This window comes from Anser cygnoides, chromosome 21, assembly GCF_040182565.1.
Source record: "Anser cygnoides isolate HZ-2024a breed goose chromosome 21, Taihu_goose_T2T_genome, whole genome shotgun sequence".
In the NCBI taxonomy this organism is placed as follows: Eukaryota; Metazoa; Chordata; class Aves; order Anseriformes; family Anatidae; genus Anser; species Anser cygnoides.
The window spans coordinates 7,751,381-7,779,345 of NC_089893.1; the positions used below are offsets into that span (position 1 = coordinate 7,751,381).

At 43.9% G+C, this 27,965-nt stretch overlaps 1 protein-coding gene across 2 annotated transcripts; it reads right to left on the reverse strand.

Annotated features, from left to right (window-relative positions):
* Nucleotides 1-8,858: 8,858 nt before the first annotated feature.
* On the reverse strand, nucleotides 8,859-27,888 carry NFRKB (nuclear factor related to kappaB binding protein). Of its 2 annotated transcripts, none has more exons than XM_066981199.1 (26): nucleotides 27,710-27,888; nucleotides 26,902-27,055; nucleotides 26,251-26,452; nucleotides 26,034-26,161; nucleotides 24,797-24,971; nucleotides 24,478-24,579; nucleotides 23,828-23,901; nucleotides 23,334-23,418; nucleotides 22,701-22,881; nucleotides 21,857-21,965; nucleotides 21,245-21,371; nucleotides 20,279-20,344; nucleotides 19,407-19,486; nucleotides 19,275-19,318; nucleotides 18,755-18,812; nucleotides 17,698-17,872; nucleotides 16,981-17,087; nucleotides 16,391-16,514; nucleotides 15,853-15,932; nucleotides 14,960-15,180; nucleotides 14,582-14,855; nucleotides 14,038-14,256; nucleotides 12,742-13,527; nucleotides 11,911-12,017; nucleotides 11,025-11,160; nucleotides 8,859-10,252 (listed from the first exon to the last, which is right to left on the reverse strand). In XM_066981199.1, exons 2-26 carry the CDS (start codon nucleotides 27,034-27,036, stop codon nucleotides 10,127-10,129), a joined length of 3,921 nt encoding a protein of 1,306 aa, XP_066837300.1. In that variant the 5' UTR covers nucleotides 27,037-27,055; nucleotides 27,710-27,888; the 3' UTR covers nucleotides 8,859-10,126. The 2 variants fall into 2 exon arrangements, with proteins under 2 accessions (XP_066837300.1, XP_066837299.1); XM_066981198.1 differs by having other exon boundaries at nucleotides 18,755-18,815.
* Between the last annotated feature and the right edge of the window lie 77 nt (nucleotides 27,889-27,965).

The window sequence follows — 27,965 nt, forward strand, 5'->3', positions numbered from 1 at the left end:
TTGCTGCAAAGGAGAACACGTTGTGGGAGAGTGTCTAGCATCTGCAGCAGCACTCACAATAGGAGGCAGCAGTGCTAAGTACAGTGGTGGAGACAGCAGATTTATAAACACAGTAAGAGCTGAAATATGTCCTTCCTACAAGCAGACGGCATCTCTTGACTTCTGTGTAGGGCACAGGTTAATTCTGTTATTTGTATCAGGGTTTTTTGACTTGTGCTCTCATAACAAAGTAATCTCTTCAGCTACATTTCCTTGAAAATCTGTATGACGAGCAGGGAATCAGTAGGCTTATGGCATCAAGATACAGCATACATTTAAATCCAGTTACACAAAGGAGGAGCATACACTTTGTACCAATAGCAAAAGCACGGGGAAATCTCACAGAAAAACCTACGTGGAAGCAAGCAGCATTTGTCATCAGCAACTGATTCACCTCATAACAAACCAGGATATGCTATGGTACAAAGAACCTCACCTGTAACTTTCTCCTGGTGGGGCCCTGGAGTAGGCACAAAACCCTTCGGTAGAGGTACCTCGTCTGGAATATTTCAAGTTTAAACCTGGTTGGGCCAAAGTTTTAGTTAGTCCCTTTCCATAATGACAGAGCGAGGGATTTTGTGCCAGGTTTTTGCTTCTAAAAGCAGACTTTCTTATTGGAAGTTCTCACATCCATATCCCTGCAGTTTGTTTCTGAAAGACTAAAGTGCTTCCCCCTGCCTTTTAGAAGTTAGCTGAGGCTGTACTGAATATCTGTAGCAGGACTAGCACTTGGCTACGGAAGAAAAGGAAATGAAGAACCACTGATCTCAGCATTTGCACCTAGGTCATGCAGCCAGAAGGGCGACCACACCTGACTTAAAGAATAATGCCCCTATTGTGTAAGAGCAGACATAATCCTCACCCTCATTTCTGTCCTGTTCCATGCACGATTTAGACTGACAGATGAGAGCTATCAACTCGCTTGTGTTTGAGTGGGGACAGACCTCTTGGTACCGAGCTCTGCCCTGAACAAGTTGGGAGAGTTTAGATTGCTCCTCAGGGGGGCCTGGCACAGACGGGGGAACGCGGTGGAAAACAGCAGCTGTCTGCCACCAACCTGAAGCACGCAGCAAGAGGGAGAAAGGGAACCTGACTGTGGTAAGCTGCTGACCGAGAGGACTGGGTGTGACGGCACTCCTAGCACAGAGGTATGTATCGTTAGGAGCTGCTTTATTACATACATCCTACACGCATATACATGTACATACATATATGTGAATTTATACATACGATGCAGGTGATCCTCCTGCAGGACACATTCCTTTGGCAGTACTATTGATGAGCAGCTTGGATAATTCCAGTAATTCTCTTTTTAGCATTTCAGTACTCTCCCTCCCCCAGGCCAGAGGGTGCTGATTCAACCACACCAGTGTATGTTTCTGACTGCACAGTAATAGCTACAAAACGTGAGCAGCACTGGATACAGGCAATTATCCTCTTTTTACGCTGTACTGAATCAGAACAGGTGGATGTTTTATTGTGAATTCTCTGCTTAAGAAACACCCAGGGCTTTGGTGAAGTCTGCTTGCTTAGTATTGCCTCCCAACCCAGAAGCTTGTCCTGAATCTTCCAAATATTTCTTGGTGCAGCCCTGCCAGACAAAGCAAGACTTATTCATACTCTATCACATCACCTTTTTCAACAAGGGAGAAAACAGCCTTACGGCAGAAGATGCACAGACGCTGACAGTTTTTCCTTAAGAAATTCATCAGAAATCGCAAGCCTGCCAGCAGCTACGGATTTGGTTACCAGCAGCTATGGCAAGGCATTTTGGTTGCCCTTTGGAACAACAACAGTGTGGTTAAGAAAAGATAACTTGCACAAGGAGCGCCATGCCATGCTGCTCCGTAAGATGATTTGATATAATAAACTGTCTCAACATCTCCGTCAGTTATCACTAAGGGCACGCTCACCTTCTCTTCCGAGCCTTCCCTTAACTTCCCATCTATCAGCCAACACCAGCTCCGTGCAGGGCCAGCTGCTGCCTACCCACCCTGCTCCAATCTGATCTCTTTCCACAGACGGAACACAAAGCTGGCCAGAGCTCTGTGGGGTGCTCTGGCCAACCCAAAAGGAAATGCAAGCACGTGTGGCACCTGAGCTAGATCCAGCCTAACCTGGGATTTGCTGGCACTGATTCTTAAACTGCAGCTTCACTGCAGACAACATACCTGTCCTGCAGGTCACAGGAGCTTGTATAGTGTGTTGTAGCTCAAAAAACGTGTTTTAAGTTTTAAGGAAAAAGAGCCAAATGACCTTAAACAACCTTGGCAGAAAACAGTATATCAAGGAGTTCCCCGGCTCTTGGCATGTGTCAAAACCCATCAGTAGCATCCTTTTTTATCACGCTAGCTGTGCCACACAAAACAGGCAGAAAAAATGGCCTTGACAATGGAGAGACGTGGCCTAAAATGGCCTTTGTTTTCCTGCTAGTGCTTCTGCATGTTCCAGCCAGTTAGGAAACACTGTTGCCTAGCCAACTGAAATCAGAAATATGGAAATCTCAAGTGTACTGGAATTTTTGTCGGCTCATTTATACTTCCTATCTTTTGCTGATATTTCTTACTTGTTCTGTTGGGAAGAACCCTTTTGCAAAAGGAGCTAGTCATTCATGACAAAAAGATTTTAAAAATGAAGGTCACCTTGCCACCATCCAAAATATCTTCCATACACTGTAATAGAATAAAAAAAGGAAGCTGATTAAAAAATTAACCTCTGCAGATGACTTTGAATCAGGAAAAGAAAGTTGTGCCAGCAGACAGCTCTAATGCAGAACTGAGCAAATGCCAGAATCCTCATCTGCAGTTGCTTTTAGCAGAGATTGAGGTGCTCGCTCTCTAGCAAATGTGTGTTATGACAGGGAGTCTGGAGGGATTTCACCCATCTCGGTAGCGCCTTGGGATCAGTGTATGCCATTACAAACAACAAATACTAAGTTCCCTCAATAATGGGAAAAGAAGGAGAAGCTGCTTAATGGGTTTTAAAGAACTTCTCCTGCCATAGTTCCTAGATAAGCTTTAAGCAGATGTGTCTGCTTTCTAGCTTCAGAAAAATTGACAGGTATTTACAGAGTTAAGACAACCTATTGCCTGTTTTTTTCCAAGTATATATGTATTTGTTCCAAAAGAGACACTAACTTCCTATAGAAGCCTGCCCTACGACAGATAGTAGAGCTGTTCTTCCCTTCCCTCGGTTGCTCTGTGTCTTTGGTCAGGATTTTTGTCCCTGCAGTTTATTCCTGCGGGACTCTCCTTGCATCGCTACAGCACGAACGCTAGCAGCTGGGTGAACCTGTTAGCCTGGCTGCACGAAGCCAACCACCTACCTCGTCCGCAGCCCCTCTGGCACAGCAGAAATGCTCAGCACTCTCCCACCCGGGATGCTGCCAGGGTTCAAGGTAGCAGCAATAGGACCACGACAGCTGGCGACACGGCTGCCGTACGCCCAGCAGAGGCAATCCAATCCACTCAGCTACTTACGGCCTGCTCTGAAACACGTGATGGTGGTGTGGGCTTGCCTGAAGCTGAGAGCCATTCCGATGTCTCCTGCATCTTGCAAGAGCAGCACTGTTTTGTCCCTAAGGAAGGAGCTCCTGAGTTTGCAGACTCCGGGCAGATACAGCGCCCTTTCACCGTGTCTGCGTCACTTTGACTCACAGCCATAACACAAGTTTAAAAACAAAACCAGAATAAATCCTATCAAACCAGACACAAACCCAGCTTTCTAATTACAAAGTGTAAATAAAAACATAAACAGCAGCTTGGTTTACGCTTAGCAGTGCTCCTTACTGCCTGTATTTACACGTGTCCTGCTCTAGCAGGAGACAGAGACTGTAGAAGTACTGCCCCTGCAGGACTCACCCTCTGACTGTGGGCTCTTCCTCCTGGCCACAGCTACCTAAATACACCTTCACATTGCCTTTCAAAGACATAGGGTGCTATTTTTGTGACAGCAAAGCACTTAGGGCTTTTTAGGGAATCGTCAGTTTTGCATATTAACATGTTCCTGCCTGCCCCACTATCCTAGCACGTTTGGAACAACTCAGTGAAGTTTATGATTTTTGTTAAGTTGCCAGCATCCTGCAGAGACCGCATATGACACTGTGACAACCCAACTGCCAGAACAGATAACTGTCTCTCTCTGCTTTTCACCAGCTCTAAGGCAGCTTCAGAGTCATTACACGACAACCTGAGTTGGAAGAGTTATTTCAGTACAGGAACACTGTTAAAAGCAAACCGCGACACAACAGCTCACCAGCTTACTGCTTGGCATTTACACTACACACACTCAGGTCACCCAGCTACGAAATAGAACTTATTTCCATGCAGAATAAGGCAGTGCAAAGAGATGTTAGTAATTTATAAAGTTGCAGTGACTCAAGGGCTTTTGACTGTCTGCCCATACCCATATCTTCACTGTGTAACTGAGAACAAGGAAGAAACAATTCTCACCACAGGCTTTCAGGCAGCTTGCTTAAGTGGTCAAAGAGCCCTCAGTGCAAATGTTTTTATAAGTAATCAAGCATATTTTTGCACGTAGTGTTTCCCTCTGTCTCATAAATACCAACTAACCACTGTTTCCCCAGGGACAAACCAAAAAATGTTCCCGTTGCTGAAAATTCATTCAGAGTGACACATCACCACGTTAAAGTTACTTACCCAGCTCCAAACAACGTCAGCATCTTTCCAGGTCCTTGCTTCCAGGTCCTTGTTAACTCTTTCTGCAGCATCAGCACAGCAGGTAAAACGACACGACCTTTGGCAGGTTTGCTCTTTTACTTTCAGGGCCGCCACCGCCTTGCTCTGGATCAGTGCATCCACTTAGCAGCGCCCCTTCCTGGATTTGGTGACGTCTTCTGTTTTCTCTAAGCGTCATTGCAAAACCATCTGGTCCTGGAGCTATTAAAGACCAGTATGTTCCTCCCTCAAGGATTTTGGTTCTGGAAGGTGAGTTACTTTGCTCCAGGCTTTGCAAACTGGAGGACAGCGAGAAAAAGTAACGTTACAAGACACAGATATAAGGCTTACCAAATTAGTTTGGCAGATACTTCTAGACATAAGTGAACAAATTGGTCCTTAAAACTTTTACCTCCGATTTATCAGTTTTATCAGTCCTGCCTCAATGCAGGACACCTTACACAAGATTAATCCCTGCTCAAACTGGAAATTGCTGGTAGCATTTATAACTGAAAATAAATTAGGGCTCCTCTAAAAGACGAATGAGAATGTCAGTGTCTTACCACAGTTCACAGGTATGAACTCTGTTGGACGTGTGGGAAAGCAAGTGTCAGAGATCATTTTAAAGGCAAAGTGTTTACACTATATTGGGAAAAAATCACACTCTAAAACTTTGAGAGCTCTGTCAGCTGACAGGCTCATGTCTCGGGACAAACGAGAATAATTTAGCAATAAAACTAAATGGAATCCGAGAGATCTGAGTTTAATACCTTGTACTACCACAATCTTCCCACATACTCTTGGATTGGTCACTTTACATAAGATGCATCATCCCTAAGCTAATTACTTAAAAGCCCAAATTAGTTAGTCAAAGCCAAAAGCTAGTCACCCAGAATTATTTTTATAGTCCATGGAAAAAATTGGTTATATCCAGAGAGCGATTCATCCTACAGGAAGAATCTGGGGGAGATCAGATGAATCGGCCTCTGGAGGTCTCAGTGGCGAGTAATTCAGATTCTGTACCTAGAAGTTTAAAGCACAAGCTAAGGAAGATGAATCCAGCCTACCATCTCTGGAAGCCATCATTTCCCTTTGCAAACAGATGCCACATCTCTTCGATACCTCCTGGCAGCAAAGACCGGGAGATACGCTGTGCCACTGTAAGATGCTGGAGTGCTAATGGAGTCCAGACTCAGCATATTGTCCACCCACACTGCACTTTCAATGTTGATTACCGCCTGCTTCTCCTGGCACACCATTATTCTACTCGTTAGCCCTGGCTATCCCATCACTTACTGGTACGCAGCAAGACTGGACACGGAGAGGCACAGTGGGAGGAACGGCGTCCATGGTTTGCAAAAATGACCCTCTATTTCAGTACACGTTCACAGAACGCCCATTAAATGACCATACTCAGGTTGTATTCAAAAGTTTTACCAGCTACAGCAATGCCACCCTGAGGTTTTTATCGAATGAAGCACCAGGTCAGTAACTCAGCGTGGCTCGAAATACGAGGTTAACAGACAATGGCGAGTTCCAGCACTCACCAGTTGCCTGGCTCACAGAAGTTTTCGCACCATTGTACAACCATCTGAACCAGCCCATGAGGAGCACCTCAATATGCAAACTAACCATCAAGGCACAGAAGTACTTTTTTTTTTTTTTTTTCCTTTCTTTTTTTCCTTGAGTTATTTAAGGCTAGGGCAGAGGACAGTGTTAATGTTTAACCATTCTGCTGGTGGCAATTCCCACAGCTGCACTTGGATGTGGCCATAAAAAGGAGCGAATGATGTATTTAGCCACCACTGAATGGCCCAGCGTAGCACTGTGGATGCCATTTGATTTACAACACATCTAACCTACCACGTAACTATGATTCAAGTAAGTTTCAGAATGAGGTTAGTTCGTTGCTACCTAACTGCAGTACCAAATCACATCTCTGTTTGAGGCGGTCTTCTTGCTGGCACGTAGGACACAGCAGCACGTTCTCCTTTCCCCACGTCTCTTCCGACTTACTGTCACAAGTCGCTGCGTTTAAGGTTGTGGGGGAAAAGCCTAAAGAGCAGACTGCCATCATATACTGCACAGTACTCAGGCAGAAGGGTCCCGATATCAGGCACTCACATGAGGCAGAACCAAGTGCAAAAGCTGCGTCTGCTGCTACTTTGTTCTTGTTTCTATGGTTCAGTTTTGCCCTGTGAAAAACAAGTACCAAGGCTTCTGTATTTACCTAAAAACTGTGCTGGTGACTTCAAGACAACTGGGAAATGAAGATCAGCTATTAAAAATGGGTAGGTTGTTGCTCAATTTACTCTTTGCTTTTAAGAAGGAACATTTGAAGCAACGCCAAGGAGAGTTCGTTAGGCTATGAGGGCATCTTACTGAGGTATATAAATACAGATTTCCCCCACGATTTAAATAAAATGGGCAGTTGTTAAAACAAAGGTTAGAGTAGCTTTAAATGGCCTGCGGCAGTTTGTGTAGCATACTCAGCTCTTGTAAGCAATGATTACATGATACTCCCTTGGTAGAAATAAACCTACCCCACAACTTTTAAGAAACAATTAAGGCTCTTGTGAAATTCTAGTGAGGATCTCACTGTGACGGAAACAGGCTGCACTTCCATTTTTTAATTAAAAAAGGTAATGGCAGAGATGTATCAGACCGAAAGCCCTTTCAGTTTCAGGCCTTTGCTGGCCAAACTGTTGGAAAAGGGCTACTGTTGGCATACTGCTTTCTCTTGGGCTTCTACCCACGCGTGTGTGCTCCTGGGTGCAGCTCAGCAGTACTCATCTGGAGCAGTTTTCACTCCCCAGTGCAAGGGGACATAGGAGCAAACACCACCTAGACACACAGCCTAGCTTAAATATACCCTCAGCTAGTCCCAGCATACACCCAAAAAACTAACTCGAGCCCTTCTCTGCCCTTCAGTATATTGTGTGGAAATTAAGTTACTTATTAAAACCAAAGGCTCTATACTTGCAGTAGCTTAAAGGTTATTTTTCAACCAAAGTGGAAGGAACTCATCAGACAGGTGGCAGCTGAACCATGGAACAGGCTGTACTTTGTTCTCGCAAGGCAGTGTGCAATTCCATCCAGCATGTAGCTCTTCCACATCAGAAACTGACAGTGACTGATGCTCTTTCCCCAAAGATCACAGGCTTCAAAAGCAAAGAGAATGGGCTCCAGTCAAGCAGTCATGCATGTCAAGGTAGCTCACGAAGGCAACCAGTTTAGCAGACAGTTATGGAGGGAAGGAGATGGCGATGATTCAAACAAGACTCTTAAAACTCAGCAGCAACAATCTCGGAGACGCACTGAACTCATGCAATTAGATGCACATCTCTTGTTTTGTTAAACTTAATGCCGGAGACAAAGTCACAGGGCTACTTGCAAGAGGATTCACAGAAATCTGAGGTGCTTCACACTGTAATCATCTTTCAGCACTTGATTGTAAGTTTTGACACTGAGAACTTTATTATAAATAGAACTAACAGAGCGGGATTATCTTTGATTATTCTTTGAATTTAGAGGCTCTTTCACATAAGCAATACAAGCAAGTTGTATTTCTTCCGCTTCTCATTTTTAGCTTCACAACTAAAAGGATTTGTACAAGGACTTAAGAATGTCTTCGCCTACCTCCTAGTCCACAGCCTTTTGGCTGTCTACTTGTTTGACAGACTTAAGGTACAAGAGGTACAAAAGGTACAAAAATCGACAAAGTAAGACAGGTATTCAAAAGAGCGTTATCACCCCATATCCTGTGTCTGTGGCATAGAAACTATTTGAAGCGCTTGCTTTAAAACGGTGTATTGGCGTTCTGCTTATTCAATGCTTGCAGCTAGCTACTTTGTAAATTTAAATACCCAGTTTCCTCCAGCCCACCCGTAAGTAGGGCAGCTACTGTACAGACAGACTGACACACCCAGCCCAAAGCTCAGCAGAACAATTTGCTCTGCCTAGTTGCAGTTGGTCTGAACAGCAACACACAAAGCTCCAGCTGAGGCTTCTGTCATGAAGCTCCACCAGCACTGGAAAGCGCTGAACTTTAAGGCTTGGCTCTTTAAATGTATTATATTTAATAAGATGTAACTCAGAGCAAAACACATTTAAAAAAAAAAAGAGACCACAAGAGAAACCATGTTAGAAAGAACCATCTTACAAAGGAAGATGGACAATCTATTAGCCCTTGACAAGCTAGACAATCATGTACATGAAAAAACAAGCTGTACAAAACTGAATGGAGATGGCAGAGAGATTCGCAAGGCTTTCTGCACTTTTATTCTTCTCGTGGTCCAACATTTCTTCAGATCTCATTCTGAGATAGCTTCAAGGTCACACCAGAACAGCAACAAACTCATCTCCGGTATGTGCAAAATTCAAACAAGTTTATAAAGAGAGAAAATTGTAAAGATAAAAACCAAACTGAAGGCCAGGATCATGGGTTAAAATATTTCTTCTGAGTCCAAGAGACTACAGTTGGGGTATATTTGAAAACATATTCCAAACTTTTAAAACAAGCTAGTCTTTTTTGACTGATAAAAAGATTTATTTGTTGTGGAAAATTAAAAGAGGATGCTTCTGGTGAACATTTTCTTTTTCCTTTCCAATATACTCTCATTTGTTGACAGACTTGTTCACACAGTGGCTCTTTGCATCTCCTCCACTTCTCATTCTTCTCACGGGTACTAGCTTTTTTATTTACAGCAAGAACCGTCCTGAACAGGGACTCTCATACTACCCTTGACAGAAATTTGACACAGAAGTGGTATCTGCTCTACCAGAAGTTTGAGCTCAGAGATAGGGCAGAGGTATTTTAAAAGTCTCTATATAAATATTACATTGAATGTGTTAGGATTCTACTTCCAGGATATGTTACAAACAAACCCTGGTGTCCAAGCCACAATCTTAAGTCACATATATAAAATCAGTGACAGCTAGACTCCACTGAAAGGATGCATGATGCCTCTTCTTCATGACTTTGAAAAACCATTGAGCTACCCCTTCCAAGCAAGTTTTCCTGGTTAAGGAAGACCCTTAAGGAAGATTAACTGCTTTGTCTACAACCCAAAATGCACAGAAATGACAGATGGCCATTTGTAAAAAGACTTTCAGATGGAAAGAACAAAGAAAAGGAGGACATTTCTTAAATGCTGAATGCCACAGAACTTGGCTCTACAGCTCTGGACTGAAACATCTTCTTTTATAGATACAGCATCTTTTGCTGTGGAATTTCTACCTAGACAACACAATGCTGACTCCAGACAAGCAATGTGTGTTGCTTTCAGCACGTGACAGAATCCAGTCCAATCCCTAGCCATGACTGTGGTTGGTTGCCTTGGGTGGTAGGATGGAAGATGACAACAGATTCAGGGAAGCTCTTGGAAAGCAATCTGTTTTCAAACCAGTGTTCATAGCTGATCCTGGGTCTGTTTTGGAGATGGAGCTGTTGTCACAACCACAGTGGAAACTGCTTTAGTTGAGCCAGACACCGTTCCCTGCTGGAGATGGGAGGCTGGTACTGTTTGAATTCGGACCTGTTTGAAATGGAAAGAGAAAAATTCAACTCACGTCAAGAACAACCTGGTGACATGTTGCACCTGCACCACACTGCTAACTTAACTGCTTCTGCCACCAAAAAATTCAGTTATGTGAACAAGACCAAGCACCAAAACACATCAGGAGCAGAAAATGGCACAAGAATATCCTTCCATCCACTGTACACTTGGAAGGGTGGCAAGAAGTCTCAAGATTAGAGAAGAACTAAAATTTAATTTGAATAAAAACCTATAAGTCAGCTGCTATTACAAGTTTTCAGAAGGACTTGTATCCATTGGATATTTCACTTCTGAAGACTTGTTACTAGCAGCTCTTAAAGTAGATAACTTTTTTTGGAATTACAGAACTCTACGTTTCCAGACTGAAAGATGGTTATACAAAGAAGCGATGTGATTTCTTCAAGAAATGGTGACCTGCAGAAGCTGAAGCAGAGAGCGCTACAAAACAAACAAAAAAACACCAAGCATGTAAAAACAATCCTTCAAACAATTGGAAATGTTTCCTGACAGGACTTCTAGTTTTACATTCATTATACTATCAGAACTTCAAAAACCATAACTGGATTTAAAAACCATAACTGGATGCAGGAAAAGTAAAGGAAACGATGCAGTGCACGTACTTAATGCAGACACTACAGCCAAGCCGTGCACCTGTACTTTTTATGGAAACCCATGCATCAAACGTAAAGTCCTCGTGAATACGTCAAGTCATCAAAAAAGCAAATAACAACATCATTCTCCTTGCCATTACCTGTGTGGCTTGGCCTTGCTGCTGCAGCTGCTGCAGTTGCTGTGCAGTCAGAAAACTCACAGGTTTGTTCCCTGCGATCAGTTTTGTCCCTGCTGGCATCGTAGTCAGGATGATATTTCTACCTAAGCCACTGATGCTAAGGAAAGAGAATTGTTGAAAGGTCAATAAACAGCAGAGCAGGCTAGTTCTACAAATTGTTCTTCAGTTGCTAGGAGATTGCAGTTACTTAGCTAATTTACTAATGGTTTTAATTATTATTTTTTTTTGTCTCACAACACTGGCAAATACACAAGTGAAAATCTTCTGTCAACATTTCTCATGATGAGAATTACCTATCACACAAACCAAACCCTCTAACTCTGAACTGTGTCTGCTAGTCTGACCAGACCCGAACACTTCCCAAGGAATGCAGAAAACAGCTAAGCGCACAGCGTTCTGCCTTGAAATATTAACTGAGGCAGACGCTACCAGAATTTATGGAAGAATAAACAGAAGGACTGCAATACCTGAATGCCGAAGGAACCTGCACTGAGGCAGTTAACACAGCACTAGTTTCTTTAACAGAGATGGTCTCAGATTGCAAATATTTTTAGGTACGTCACCAGCTTAATTCCTGCTCAAACAAAGAACTAATCTAATAGCTGGTTTCAAGGCAAAGAACATTTTCTTCACTGTTCTTGCTAGAACCTACATCTCAGGGCACCTACACAAAGACTCCATTCTCATTGCCAGGCACCATATTCCTTCAGTTTCTTGCTGTTAATGGGCCTGTCAACAGATTTAAGTCACTACCACCGCCTGCTTGCTAAAGCCCCAGGAACCTAACTGAGCAGAGAACTGCCTCAGCCTATTCCTAAAGCAAAACTACCGGATGCAAAGTACTCACTTGGCCCCAAGGTTACCCTTGATGATGGGGGCAGTCACCACACTCTTGCCTTTCACTGGCTGGCTGATCACTGACAGAGGCACCGTTATTCGTGCTGGTAGCTTGCCCTGGAGAAGTTGAAGAACACGTGAGGAGCCACAGGGAGAGAAACTGCTTGACAACATGCAATTACCACTCAGCTTGCTGCTCAGGAGCCCCGGGAGTAGAAACCAACAGCAGTGTTGCTGATGAAACCTGTGTGCTGTTTCAGGCTAATTAAAATTCACCTCCATTTCATTCACTTCCCAGCTGCCTCAAACCTGCAAACCCACATCATCCTTGTGCCACAATATTTCTCTGGGAAGGATCATTGCATCTGCACAGAGTTTTTATCCTTACGAAACCATGGCACTATCAGCTAGCTTATTCAACTTTCACGATACAGCTTACAGTACATTCAGCTTTGGGCATTAAGATTGTATTAACGTACAAACCAGTATAAATATTAATACAAGTAACAAGCACTTCTAGTTGTGACCCCATTCCAAAAGAAATTATTTCAGAGGCGTGGGGCATGATGCTGAACTGCACTAAGCAGAACTTTAGATGAGCCAAGTTGATCTCACTCACTCTCTCAACAGGAGTCTATGGACGACAGACAGCTGACTGTTGTCTGGTTATTCAGTATTTAGTTACAATCCCAATACCATGAAATTAGTTGCAGAGCTGCATTCTACAGTACTTAATTTGAGCTTTTGTGGACATAAAGAGAAGTTTTCAGAAAGAAACCATCACTCATACACCATCATTCCTTTTCTCACCCACCTCCACAAAAAGTTCAGCATTACTTACTGCCTGTGACGTAGATACTACCGTGGTGCTGACAGGCACCTGCCGCACAGCGGTGGCTCCTGTGCCTATAGTTATTGGAGTCCCTGCAGCTCCCGAGGCCACAGCAACTGCTTTTGAAACTGTGGCGCTCATGGTTGGTAATGAGACAGCTGAGGTATGGACTGTGCCAGCCACGCTCACTGCTGAGGAAGAGGGTACTTGCTTTGCGTGAGTAGCTACGGTAATAGTCTGCCCAGCTTTGGGTGGCATCACCCCCAGCCCCTGCACTATTCTTATAGTAGCAGCGGGCTTGGCCTCCGTGGATGCCACTGTAGTAATGGCTTTGCTCTTCTGATCTGCCACAGTCATGCCCAGAGCAGGCATCAGCCTGAAAGCGGAGCTTGTTGGCTCTGCAGTCTTTAAGTCAGGAGTCACTTTAACCACTGTGCTGCCAGCTGGGCTGGAAGAAGAAGAAGTGGCCGTGCTAGTCTTGGCCGGAGAATCAGCAGCCTGGACAGGATTGGATGTCACGTGCAAAGTTGCAGAGATGCCTTTGCCACTACTGCTGCTTCCAGCAGCTGCTGTGAAGAGGTCCTGAGTCAGTTTGACAGTAGTGACTTGAGATTTGGCCAGGGTGGCCATCATGTCCGGGGTGATACGCAGCACAGTCTGTCCCTTCGCATCCGTGGTGATTGAGGAAGGCGGTAGGCGCAACACGTCCTTTCCTTGGATCCGAAAATTAGTAGCTGTAAGTGGGATGCCACTTCCCGGCTGGGTCTTCATGCCAAGCTGCCCTGTAATAGCCACCTGGAAAAGATCAGAGAAACAACTACATCAAACCAGAATGCAGTCCAAGGCACAGCCAGACAGAAGTAAAACTTCCCCACAGGCTGATGTTTGCACAGTGTTCTTTTCTCCTGTGAGGACTGGAGCGACTAGCATTCAACAGGATGCTACTGCTCACTACACTGCTGAAAATAGCTTCGGCTGCTCATTCCATAGCTTTCACAAAACTGTATGAAAGACTCTGGAATTGGTTCCTTTTTCAAACAACACAAATGAAAAAGATCAACATCTGAAGATGGTAAGTTAAAGAACCTAAGTTAAAGAACCTGCGCTAACACATTTTGCTGCGCTAACACTGTGCAGGAAAATGGGGCTCAAATACAGCAAACCAGCACTTGCCTAAAGCTGCATGGTCCGTCACCCTAGACATTAGAGCTCACTGTAGTTTTCACTCTTTTCACATCTGCATATCATGTCCGTCACAACAAATGGAAAACAGCTTGGTCACCCTCGTCTCTCCCTCCCTCTCACCTGCTTGATGATATTCTGGCCAGCCACGTTCTGGATGACAGTGGTAGAGGAGGTGCTCGGGGCAGAACTGCCTGGAGAACTGGTTACTGGCTTTACAGCGGGACTGGGCGCTGCGGACAGTCCTGTCACGGTGATGCCTGTCTGTCCTGTCACAGAGGTTCCTGGTCTTTGCACCTGCACTGGGCTGGTTTGAGCTTTTACTGGTAGAGTCATCACAGCCTAAAGCAAGACAACACAGAGGCAGCTTATGAGCAGGCTAACACAAGCCTGACTAATACTTGCTCTTTCTGTCTTGTGCCTTAGCACGCAAATTCTTCACTTTTTACTGCAATGCACAAATTAATGGTGCCATATAAACTGGCAACAGGGACAAAAAAGGGACACCAAACAGCATTATTTATACGTAACAGTTTCTATGCTTTGTAATGCATTTACTGCACGTCCCAAGAGAGCAAGTAATCCCTGAGCACCGTACTGAAATACGAGGGAGATCCACAGGTTAGAAGTCAGAGCTACTCCCGCATTTCCACGCAGCCAGTCTTACCTGAGGCAGCACTTTGGTTTGCGTGGCTGTAGCTGGAACACGGATTTGAGGCACTGATGTAGGCTGCTGCTGCGTTACCACCGGGGCTTGCTGAGACACAGCTGGGAGGCCGGACTGGGCAGCGACCACCCGGACCTGCGGCAGTCCCGAGGACGTGGTGTGACTTACCACCCGGGCGGGAGGTGCCTGGGGCCCAGGCTGTGTCTGTGAGCTCTGGGCTGTGGAAAGCAACGTCCCAAGCTGTGGCATGGTAGGGGATGATACCAGAAGAACACTATAGAAAAGATAAAAGCCAGAAGGTCAGTACAGATGCAGAACGTAACTGAGAAAGAACCAGGAACACTCATACGTGATGTATGAGACAGAAGGGGAGCGTACCTTTGGCTGGGTTTTGCTGGCTCTGAGCCGGCACTAGATACACTCTTGCTAACTACGGACACTGGTGGGGGTGAAATAGGCGTTGCTGGCAATGCTGGTGCAGTTGGTGTCACAGGAGTCACTGGAGTTGGTGGCATGCTGGAGTCACTAAGGCTCAGCTGACTGGGCTCTGACGCGCTGCTGGGGAGTGCTTTCACAGAACTCTCCTTGCTACTAGATTTCTGCAAAGAAACCATGCCACACATGAAGGTCTTTACAAAAAATGGCTGCGACTGTTGCTCTCTGAGGACTTTAAATGGATCTGTACAGTTACAAGTGATGCCCTGGTGCAAACTCCTGAAGTCACAGACGAGTGATGGTCTGCCTTCCTCACCTGCAGCCACAAGTGGGCTGGTCAGTGTGGCTGCTCATGTTCTCAGGGAGAAGGGCATCTCAGCAGTGACAAACATTCAAAAGATTCAGATATCCACCTTGGTTACTTTGCCAGCTGTGACTGTTTTGGAGGTATTTCATATCAATACCAAAAAAAATAAAAGAAAGACATCCAAATCCTGACAGCCCACACGCTCTGTTACAGATTAACCTCAAAACTGGATCTGAAGAGACCATCCCTAAGATGAGGAACCCAAATGAACTCCGTTGACCTTTCTTCTCCTAAGATCAACATCGATTACAGTCAAAGCTGGGAGACGCAAAGCTCCTTCTCTACTACTTCATTCTGTGCACTGGTACTAGACTAACTCTCACATTCATCAATATAATGAACTGTTAACTCAAAAAGCAATAAAATAGGTGGTAATTTTTTATCAGCCTCGTTGGATACAGAATTTACAGATCAAGTTAAACCCATACCTCATTCCCAATCACAAAAGCATCTGTGCAAAGAAATTTACCATTTTAGCTGGAGGTTTTGGCTTCTGCTGAAGAGCTTTCTTGGCCTTTGCTGCAGCAGCTTGAGCCTGATGGATCCGCTCTGCAAATACAAATTACTGGTTAGGGATCCTGAACACAAGCAAACTGAGTTACCAAAGGGGCCATCCAAAACTGTAAGTTCATCTTCAGAAAAGAAATCAAACACACATGCACACGGGGACGTGTAATAGCACAAAGAAAAATACCAAGGCAAATCAGCCCAGAAAGGCTGGAACAAAGATGTGCTTGAAGTTGTCAACCTAAATAAATCTAGAGTAGCAGAGTGCTATTTTTGTAACAAATACTCATTACAAACTAATACGCTGCTCTGCAAGACTCGATTTAAGTGTTGATGGACTAACACTAGCAAAGTGACTAGAGAAAAAGGCTAGACCGTGAGTCCATTATCCATCTGGACTGAAGAAGCTCAAGAGCATGGCAAGTGAAAAACAATATGAGATTTAGACATTCTCAGTTCCGAAGATACAGAACCAAGCAGTACCACCAAGCCAGGCTTACCAAACTCTTCCTCACTCCTGTCCCGGTGTAGATAGATCCACAACTTGCGTCCAATATCATATTTCACGCAGGGATCTTTCTCATAATGTAATCGATCCAAAGCACCACTAACAACAGTATTAACCTGAAATTCAGAATTCACGGGATTACAAGATGTCCCAGGTCGGGCTAGCCAGAGGTCATGTACAGAAAAGCCAATCCTATTTGGCACAAAACCAGAGTCAGTTGCTACCAATCTTCGTTTGAGTAAGAACTGACTGAGAGCAGATGTTGCAGCATGGGGTTCTGCTTGCCTTTGTGGATTAAATGGAGCTTCACCAAACCTGAGGGCTCTGAAAACTGCCTGGTTCTGAATCTCATATTGGAGCAGCTGTATGACATAGCGTCAAATCTGTGGCTTTTCCAGCTATTTTCCTTCCTCCAGAATTTAGTACAGATTTGCAGCAGCTCACCATAATACTACAGAGCTCTCATTTTCCAGTCGAAGCAGCATAAAAATTATTGGGCTTTTGTCACTGCATACTGCCTGGGTCTCAGAAGTGTTTTTCCACGAGAATACAATTGATTCTCCTAGATAGCATCCAACTTACTTGAGCACTTGTGACATCAGGAGCTAGGAACTGGGAATCTTTAAGCAGCTCACAGATTTCAGCACGGGTTCCTTCTCCATTAGGAAGGCGAGCAGCAGCATCACGAACTGAAATAGAAAATTAGAGCTTAAGCTTCCATCCCTAACCTGATAGCTATATTCAAATACTTCAACAAATACGTTTCTGTACTGCTTTCTTGTCTCCCACTCCTATAGTGCCCACTTGCTCACTAAAAGCTAGTACCCATGGTCTCTCAGGGCCTCTGATGACTATATGAGCAGAGAATAAAAATGATCATTTTAAAGTACATCAACTGAGCTGGCTTGGTGCCTGGAACAACGAACGTGAAGACCAGCACTCAAACCCTGAATGACTTCGCAATGCCCCAATGTCACAACGACAGGCTTAAACCACCACTCTTTGTTTTCCAGTTATGTGAGCCTTAGCTTCAGCCAGCCTCATGGACTCTCCTCTTCGCTTCCCATTTTGTCTCAGATGAAAAGTAACAGATGCTTCCTTTTCTAGTTATTCCTGCTCCCAGCATTTCATCAGCTTTATTTCAAAAATTTTTTTCTTCTTTCTTCTTCACTTACGTCACACCAGTTCATCCACTTTTCCCTTTATAATGTAGATTCCTAAAGTCATTGTTTGGGTGCACAAGGGTGCCTTTTTCTTTTGTTTAAAAAATATTTTTGGCAAAGGATGCCATCGCCTTACCAAGAGACAAGATGGTGACATACGCCGGTCTGTCTGATCGCAGGAGAGAATGCTCTCGGGCTTTGTTTAATGATGTTTCCTTGTCAAACACCCCCTTCACAGGACCAACAACTGACTCAAAGCCGTGCATACGGAAAGTGAAAGCTTTGTGGGGCTGGCTGTAACGGTATCGTTCCTGTGTTTTTAAATGAGAGGACTGAATTTAGCATATATAGATGCAAAGACTTGAAGCTTGCAACTGAATATGGGTTAAATTACTACCATTCTGTAGATAAAGTGTGGGTTTTTTTTTAATTAAAAGCTCAAATATTGCTGTATAAACTTATTTTGGATCAATACAAGTGTTATCTACTTCAAGCAGAATATAAAGCAGCACATAAACAAAGTGCCCAGGTGCAATATATCAGGTTCATTCTTAAGTAGCTGCGCAGACTACAGAGGTGCCAGAGACAGACATTCTGCCCAGCAAACAGCTCTGCTTGCAGTGGCAATGTGCCATTTCTTCCTCCTCTCATCTGGCAAGAGAGATTCCCAAAATTTAACCCGGGTGGTCTACCATGCAAACAGCACATGTACCCAGGGAGAAGACTCCTCGTCATGTGCTTACCCTATAAAATACACATTTTTCCAGCAAGGCCACAAGCCTTAAAGACACAATGAAACTTGTATCTACTACAGAAAAGATGACTAAATGCATGGGTGCACTTATTGCCACTTATCTTCTGCTTTTTACACTCATACTTGTTCAAAAAATATAGATATGTCATCTTCATTTGCTAGGAGAAGGCAGAGTAGAGAGAAATGTTGGCACTAACAATATCAATTTTGCCCAATACCCATTGGAAATACAGCTGGTTTTGAGATAAGCAGCTGAGCTATATTGTTAGCAAGTTATCTGAGGCTGAGACACCTATTTCAAGGCAGAAAAAACATGTAAATCTTTTGTATTAACAAAGTTTTTGGAGAGTATACAACTCCCATCCCATACAAATTCTCTTGATTTAACGGCCAAATCTCTCAGTATGTGTATTTAAAATTAAAACGATTATCTTCTCACCTGTTCCTGAAACACGCGTTTCTCTTCTCCAGTACTAGGCCGGACTACGTAGTCAGTCCTTCTGAAACAAAGATCACCATCAGTTCTGAGCAACAAGCCCACAGCAATCACAAAGAGTATCCCAAAGGATTAGCCACCTCACCCTTACTGCAAATTCTTCCGGCACCACAGAACAAATTCTGAAAGCATTTATGCTGATATAAGTTAAGTCCCGCAGAGATCTTAAAGTACACTCTACAGCCTACCTGAAAGTAAGCAAGGACTGTAAATAACCTAGTAATCAGGATGCAAGTTAGATTACACGTCTGCTCAGATAACAGGCAAACTTGGGAAAACTCAGCTGACTTTGCAAAGTATAGTTAATACATCTATAAACTCACACTAACAAATTCCCTCCTGCCCCACGATGCAAAATATTTTTCTTTTAAGCAGACAGCTGCTCAGATCTAGAGGTGCAAGGACCAAACTCCACAGCTTTAGCACATACCGCAGAAGTTTTTAAGCAGCATTATGTACTTACACTCTGGGAATTGGTGTTGTGGCATCTGAACTGTCTTCGTTTTCCTATAAAAAAAAAAAAACAACAGACATGTCAGCATTGGATACAACCCACCAGGTTTTAGGCTGCTAAAATACCATTTTTCTGACTCACTTTGAAAAAAGTCTGGTCCTTGGTCTCCAACCAGAGCTGAAACAGCGCTGCCAATTCCTTCTCATGATCTTGGCAAGAACCTAGTCCAAGAAATCAAGACACATAGGAAACAGAAATAATTTGTTATTAAGCCAGCTGCTGCTTGTACTTCCCAACCACCTCCTACTCCCTTCCAACCTCTATGCATCACCAGTCACAAGGCGTCTTACACACTTCACAGATGCTCCAGTTTCACTACTTAAGCACATCCAGGCTCAGGAAAGTGCTAAAACCTATTAAGTCCCCTATGTTGGTATGAAGGATGGTGCTCCAACTCTAGTCATAGCAGCCAAGATACTTTTTGAGATACAGCAATGTTACATTTGCAGAAGGTCCCCAGTTTCCAAAGTGAACCCAGTCACCAAGTCCCTGAGCAGAAACAAGTGCCTACATAACCTCCACCAAAGGCTGTGAAGGGGCTGGAGGAATACCTTCCTGACTCCAAATCTCAGCCAGTTTAAGCCTGTGAATATGACCAAGAGTCACTATAGTTACGAATCAAAAATTCTGCCTAGTAGCTAAAGCAAAAATAAAAAATGCTAGACGTCTGTAATTCACTCAGTATGAGTCTGGGCACATTTAACATGGTTACGTCAGCAACATAAATAAAGTTCAATGCCTTTGCTCATTTATTCTTTGTCTGCTCTTGAAAATAGTGTATTGTGAAAGCTTTGAACGTAAAAGACATTTTTACTCAGCTAAAAGAACACAAAAGGCCTAACAACTTAAGTAATAACTCTGCTGGACTTTCTCTCTGGGCTGTAGCAAGCTGGAGTCCTGGAGAAAACCACCAACCTTTACCATAGTAGAAATCATAGAAAAGTACAAGTTACCAAGCAATTTCCACTGCTGAGTTTTTTCCTTGAATTCAACAAAAGGCGAGAAGCTGGATGGAACATCTACAATGAAAGATGTGCATTTCAGAGACAGCAAACAACAAGAGCAACCCTCTAAATCCTACTGTTGTAACGCAAATTGTCAAGTTAGACTCATAGTGACAAATAAAGCATTTTAAAGTGATTATGTAAGCGCACCTCTAAATTTATACTTGCCCAAAGGGAAGGTTAGCATCTCGGAGTAACAGTGCAATCCCAAGAAAAGAACAGAAGAGGATAATGAGCCTTTCATCTACAGGCTGTCAGATGGGATCCTGTTCACATGCTGTGAGGCACGAGGAACTGCTGCTGTATGGTAACTACTTCCTGAGCTCACATGAAACGAACTTCAGATTTATGGGATTCACCAGTATTGTGGGGAACATTAAGGATCCACGTTGCAATGACCACAACAATATACGTTGTCTCTCCCTTTAAAACTTCCAACTAAGCAAATCAGAACCACAGAATAACTTAGTTTAAAAGGAATATGTGGAGCTTAGCTGGTCCAAGCCCCACGTCAAAGCTGGGCCAACTTCACATTTCCAGTAGATTGCTCAGGGCATCATCTAGTTTATTTTTCATTATCTCCAAAGACAACCATAACCTCTTTGTACTGGGAAAAGGCTAATTTCTTCCTGCTCCAAACATCCTGCCTGAAGCACACACTCTAAACAAGAGAAACTGCCTGTTTCAGTTTCACATACACTGGAATCGAGCTGGGTCTTATCTACTATCCACATGCAAACTGAGTCTACCACAATCAAGAAAAAGAAAGCCATACAGCTTATAATAAAAACACTGTCAACAATGCAATGATTTATTGTAATGATGAATTAAAATTTGATTGGAGGTATAATATAAACCAGCACTGATTGGAACTGAGATACAAGCACCCTAAGTATCTTTAACAGCCATTCTTACCTCTGCTGTCACCTGTTAGGTACTGTAAGGCAGGTAAAACCAGTTCAGACCAGTTAGGGGCAAAGGAGAACCAGTTATTTAGTGCACTGGCAGGAGAAGATTGCCAATCTAGAACTTTATCCTCAAGCTGAAAAGGAAAAATAAATATTCTATTAAAGATCTCACACTTTAAACTATGAATTTTTTAATAGAAGAGGAAAGCAAAACAGCTAAACGCGTCCAGGGAAAGAAAGATTTTATATTCATAAAAAAAGATCTCCTGACTTTTTCAAGTATCCATAAAATGGTATTTCAGACAACAGACACCAAAAACAGAGAAAAAATTCTCCACCATCATCAGCTTTGATAAAAAATTTCATCTAATTGCGATCTAAAAACAGATATGGAAAGATTTACGTATGCAATAGACTAGAATTATGAAACATGTTAAAAAACAGAATGTGATATGCACTCCCAAAGAGTTGCCTTTTTTCTGTGTGTGTGGAATCTACGCTAATGTAATTTAGAGCAGGACACCTCTGGAGAAAATCACTATTACAGAGCTATAAAAAAAATCCTAAAACCTAATTTTGCTTTCTGCAAAGATTCCTAAATACGTGGGTGGTTCCTTACCACAGAGAGACTAGCAGGTCCTTCCAGAAACAGTATCTCCAAAAGAAGGAAAAAGAAGCTGGAAGATATTTCATTTACACCAAGGCATGGCTTCATCTCTTCGAGAGGTCTTCAAATGAAAGAAAACACAAGCAGAGTACAAGTTTCCTGAGTAAATATACGCCTTCATATACAGAGATGAACATTCCACATTTTACACACGTTCCAAGATGCACAAAACCAAAGACAATGTCCTTCACAGAATGGCTTTGGTTGGAAGGGACTTTAAAGATTACCTAACTCCAACCCCCCTGCCATGGGCAGGGATGACACCCACTAGGTAGGTTGCCCAATGTCCCATCCAGCCTGGCCTTGAGCACCTCCAGAGATGGGACATCCCCAGCTTCTCTGGGCAACCTGTGCCAGGGCCTCACCACCCGTACAGAAGAATTTCCTCCTAATGTTTAATCTAAATCTCTCCTCTTTTAGTTTAAGACCATTCCCCCTTGCCCTATCATTATCCACCCTAGTAAAGAGCCCTTCTCCATCCTTTTTGTAAGACCCCTTTAAGTACTGAAAGCCTGTAAGGAGGTCTCCCTGGAGCCTTCTCTTCTCCAGGCTGAACATTCCCGGCTCTCTCAGCCTTTCATCAATAGCAGAAGGCACACCTCCAAGTGTGCCTTCTCTTCTTAGCTCTGAAATTCTGCTGCTGCTTCATCCCATCACGGGTGAAAGAGCCCAACAAAACAGAAACAGAGGTAACTACACCTAGTAAGATCTGCAAAGGTACTGCAAAAATCTGAGCTGCAACATCCATTGTGCTCTTCATCCCCTCAAAGTATTCAGGGCCCCCTGAAGCACTTACTCCTCTTTGACAGATGACAGAGGGATGGGGGAAGGATCCTGAGACAGCGATGGGATCCCGTCTGCATTGCTAAGAGAGTCAGCCAGATCTTCCACCTCAGATTTAATCATCTTCAGCTTTTTCTTCTTCTTATCTTCCTTTTCTTTCACCTTTTTCTTGAGGGTTGCAAGGTCAAATAAGGCTTTAGGTATGACAAAAGGTAAGAAAAATAATGAGAAAACATCTTACTGTATTTCAGTGAGGATCATTAACTATATTGTTAAGCATATATTCAAAAACGTACGTAGTGCAAACTCATTCACTACCAGTCCATTCCACCCTCCTACTTACTTCCAAGAGTTTTTTTTCCCCCCTCAATGCACTGTTTTTATAGAAAAACTTGATTTCTTAAACCAACATATTTGGAATCAGAAAGGTGAAGGTAACTGCTTAGAGCAGAAATACAAGTTAAATTCCATCAATTAGTTGGAAGCACCCTCAATAGAAACTGGAGTTACCTGTGTGCAACTGCAACTTACAATTTCAGAGCAGCTAGCTAGCTACCTAAAGAGCATTCAGAAGAGACTTCCTCCATCCCCAACTTTTGATACCCTGTGTTTATGCAATGCACAAGGACCAGTTCCAGCCACTGACCTGCTAAGGAACCTTTCCTGCCGGCATTCACACGAGTCATGATGTCCTCAAGAGTCAGATCTGCTGTCATTAGATCTGGGTGGTCCTACACGGTACAACGGGATAGAAAGGAAAATCAGGAAAGCAAAAAGCAGTAAAATAGCAACAAGAGTACAGCAGATAACCAAATACTGAAACGTGTCAAACGTATCCGGGATCAGCATATAAAGTTATTCACTGCAATAAAAGCAGGGAAGGCTTCCAACCCTGAAATCCAATTTTTTCATTGACTAAGTTTAGTAATCACACATCAATAAAGTTACAGAATACTTCTAAGCAGGTAAACATAAACAAGAGTTGTATATGTCTTCCAATGATTAAATATAGATTACATTAAAGGACTGAAGGGTGGCCACACACACTTCTTGTCACCCAGAAGCACTTTACAGCTAAAAGAAAAAAGACAAACAGGTAACATCTAGTACCAGCCCCCCCAAGACTTTTTGTCAACTTACAGGTTGACGTTTTCGTTTCTCATGGTGCTTCCTCAGCATCATCTTCAAGTCACTTTCCCCAAGTTCTATCCTGTCTGCAAAAACAACAACAAAACAGTCAGATAATTTGCAGATTTTTGTTTTTCTTACTTTATAGACTATAGAATACCATTTTCTATTTGTTCCCATTCTCAGTAATCTTCAAATTTCAGTAAGTCAAGGAAATTCAGTCTTTTAATCAACCAGTTTGTTTCAACGCTTTCTTCCTTGGTTGATCAGATTTATTCGCTGATGCAAGCACGGAAATGAAAAGTGAGAACCAGGTGTGTTGCACAAAGGCTTTGCAGGCTTGATTACAGCAACCTTCAGAGGGAGTCCCTTAGCACATACTCCAAAACAGCTCAAACCATGCTATACTAATCGCTCATCCGTTAAGGAAAAATACAACAGAAAAATCAGTAGCATTACACAACCTGTAAAGACTTATGTTAAAATACTAGCTTTTCAAGGAGAAAACTAAAACGTGAGAAGATCTGGACATTTTGGGGACAACAAAAAAGACGCATTACATGACTTCCCATGAAACAACAGACTTTCCCAGCCAAATCCTTGCAGGTTCTCAAAGTAATTCTCATCCCCAAATCCTTACTGACACCTGGTTTGGTTCTCACCTGCCGTTTTCATATCCAAGGTTGATAACGTGGGTATCACTCTCAGGGGAATCGGTGGACTTGGACAACGTGCTGGAGAACTTGGAGGCCAGGTGCTTAGATCTTAAATATGCAAATAAATAAATAAATGAATAAATACATTTCTGCAAGACTTATCACCCCCAAACCTAGGCAATCCTATTCCCAGTTCATTAGCGTGCAGCCAATAAAACTGGAGTCCAGTTTTCATTCCTCTATTGAAGAGGCTATCCTCACATAAAAAAAAAAAATGTTTTTTCTCCGTTCACACCTAAATCTTTCCTTGAGTACAGGGCATTACCTTCTTCATCAGAAGACAAGGTGGTATCTCCACACTCCTCTTTCACTTCCCTCAGAATCTTCAAGTAGCGCCGATGTGCCCGTCTGTCCCGTTCTTCCGCGTCATATGATGGTGAGAAATGCTTTCTCCTCAGGGTCATATCAGGGCCTCCTTTCCTAGCTAACTCCAGCAAGTGCTGGAAGATGAGATACGAGTGACATCAGATATCTTGGTTACATGTCTCTAAGTGAGAGTGGTTAAGCTTAACTCACATTTCCAGGATATTTAACATTTGGAGCTGATGTGCTAACTAGCTCAGTTCTTTACAACCCTTAAAGCGTAAGGGAATTTGTCAGATTGGCAACTTTAAAACCAGTGTTTTAGACCATCATTTAAAGTGGTGAAAAAGGCAAGAAGGGAGCTAATAAGAAACTTCTGCATGTTCATCTGCACATACAATGCCTCACCGTCACTTTATGTGGACTGTTCAGGGGCCCCTAACCACTGGTCTTGTATCTACTTGTACAGCTTCCATACCAAACGTGTAACACAAACATGGAACACTCTTGAAGAAAAGATTTATCCCTTATGACTATACAAGAAATAGCTTCCTATACATTTCTGTATTCTTTTTCCTGTTTCACTGTGGGGTGTTTAATAAAGCCACTTTCTTCTTCATCCATGCATACCGTATGTTGCAATGCCTAAGCTTAGTGAAATGATAAGCAAGCATTTACAAAGGACACGTTTCAGGTGGCAGAGATAAGCTGACAACACTATCTACAGAGGAAGACTTCATCAGGGATTTACAGCACCAGAATCAGAGTTTTTTTTATCTATTCTATACCAGTCTCCAGTGAGGCTGTGGAATTCACACAACTACCTAGTTAGCAAAGTTACTTGTTTCACAATGACATAAACGGCAGAAAAATTGAGGCAGATTCACTTGTTAAAATGAAGTGCCAAGAAGGAAGCCAGGGGGTGAGATGGGCACGGAAAAAACATGCTACGCTACACAAGTGAGAGCTATGAGAGATTCAAAATCCGAAGTTTGATACGCATCTTTGCAAACATAACAATGCTTCTAGTGTTCTTATATTATACAGGCCACTGGAAAAACAGAAAAGCAGCATTCAGTAACAGAAAGTCCTCTGAGAACTAGGAATGCACAAACACCAAGACACTTCGCTGTAAAGACAGCCTATTCATTACAGAACACAAGAAGGCGACGACCAGGCCCCAAAGACAAGATACTCACGTTGCGGGAAGCAAGGATCTGCTTGAGCAGGCGGTAGAAGTACTGCTGCTGAGAGCTTAAGTAACGTTTATACTGGGACTTAAAACAGAGCTGCCGGTATTTCACAACTTCAGGATTGAAGTGCCCATCTGTAACAAAAAAATTGCCTCAGTTTTCATTAACGGCAAGTTAAGAACTTAACACCGAAAATACACAGAAGAGTATCACACTCACTGACCCCGAAAGAGTTTCTGGGCAATGTGCAGTGGATTTCCAAAACGGAAGTTTTCGCCACCGAACAACGCAGAGATGAGTTTGTTTTGATGCTCTCGGTTGTTTTCAGGAAAGCGAGGCAGGAATGTTTTCAGGTGGTCTCGCTGCGCATCTGTCAGCACCTCCTGCCATGTCGACAAGCTGACAACTTCAAAGAAGATCTCAGGCTACAGAAAGGAAAAAACAATAGTGAAGAAAATGCGTACACGTCTTTAACAACTTTCTATCCCTCAAGGCTTTTTGCAGTTAAGTAACACAGGACGCGAGACAGTGTTTCATATCAAACACAGAAAGCAACAATGTAAGGAAGAAAGCTGAGGAAATAAATACTGTTATCAAGTAGCAAATAAACTCAAAACTTTTAACAAACAAAATTTTTATTCTATTCTCAAATATAACTGTAAAATAAAAGGGATCTTTATCTAGAAAAGTAATGTGACAGAAAGGTCTTTTAAGACGTTTTACTGACATGATTCAAAGTGCTATTCAACACCCTTTCCAGGGGTCAGAAACATGTCCCCTTTCAGTTTGCTCTCCTCTGTAAGCCCCAGGACAGGAGGTAAACATACTGTTTGTCAAGGCTCTGGGAACGTAAAACATTCGTAGTGCTACTCACATCTTCCAGAAGGTCCTCGGGCAGACTAACCCTCGTTGTGCCCAGCATGCAGTCCTCCATGATCCGCGTGCCATTTCCTTCCCCGCATGGCCCCAGCTCCAAGGGGTCGGTCAGCATGTGATCCAGAGAGTCCATTCTCCTCCCTCTGCGGCTCCTGAGCAAGGGCAGCAAACCCTCACCTCACCCACCGGTACCCACCAGAGCCCCCACACCGGCTCCATCCCAGGCTGACAACATCTGAGTGAACACTGCACTTGGTGAACCCAGGAGTTGGACTCGATGATCCTTGTAGGTCCCTTCCCACTCGGGATATTCCATGATTTTAAATGCTGGTTTAAGCACAAGCTGCACAGCCTGCTGAAGGGACGCAGACCCCAGGAAGACACGAACTGCCCGTGGCACCAGAGGGGTGCTCTTGCCAGGGACACGCCGGGCCACCAGCCGCGACCCTCCCAGCATGACAGGAAAGCGCTTCACGCCGCTTCCTACCCGCGGCGGCTGTCACTAGCAGGAGGAAGCACCGCAAATAAGTCGCTACGTTTACATTTTGAAGGGTTTTGAGCACGCAAAGCTCAAGGCGGGTCTAAGTTCAGGTTTCCTTCAAGCTCAATTTACAGCCCGGGATTTGGCCGGGGTCAGGATTTGGGAACAGCTGCACAACCCTCAGCTTCCTCAGACCCAAAGGCACAAACCTCGCGGAGAAAACACCAAAAAAAAAAAAAAAACACTTAAAACAGGGGTCCCGTCCCCCCCCAGTCCCCCCCCCAGTCCCCCCCGTACCCCCCGTCCTCGGAGCCCACCTCCTCACCTCAGCGGCGCCGCCCCCTCCTCACCCCGGGGCCGCAAGGACCGAGGGAGCCGAGCCCCAGCCGCCCTCCGCCGAGCCCCCGACCCCCGCTGCGGGGGGGACGCGGCCCGGGGCCGGCGGCGCTGCCCCCCTCAGCCGCTGCCCCCCTCAGGCCGCCCGCTGCTCAAGGCCCCGCGCACGCGCGCCATGGCCCCCGCCGCGCCTGCGCAGAGCCGCGGGGGGGGGGGGGGGGGGAAGGCGGGCGGGAGGCCGCGTC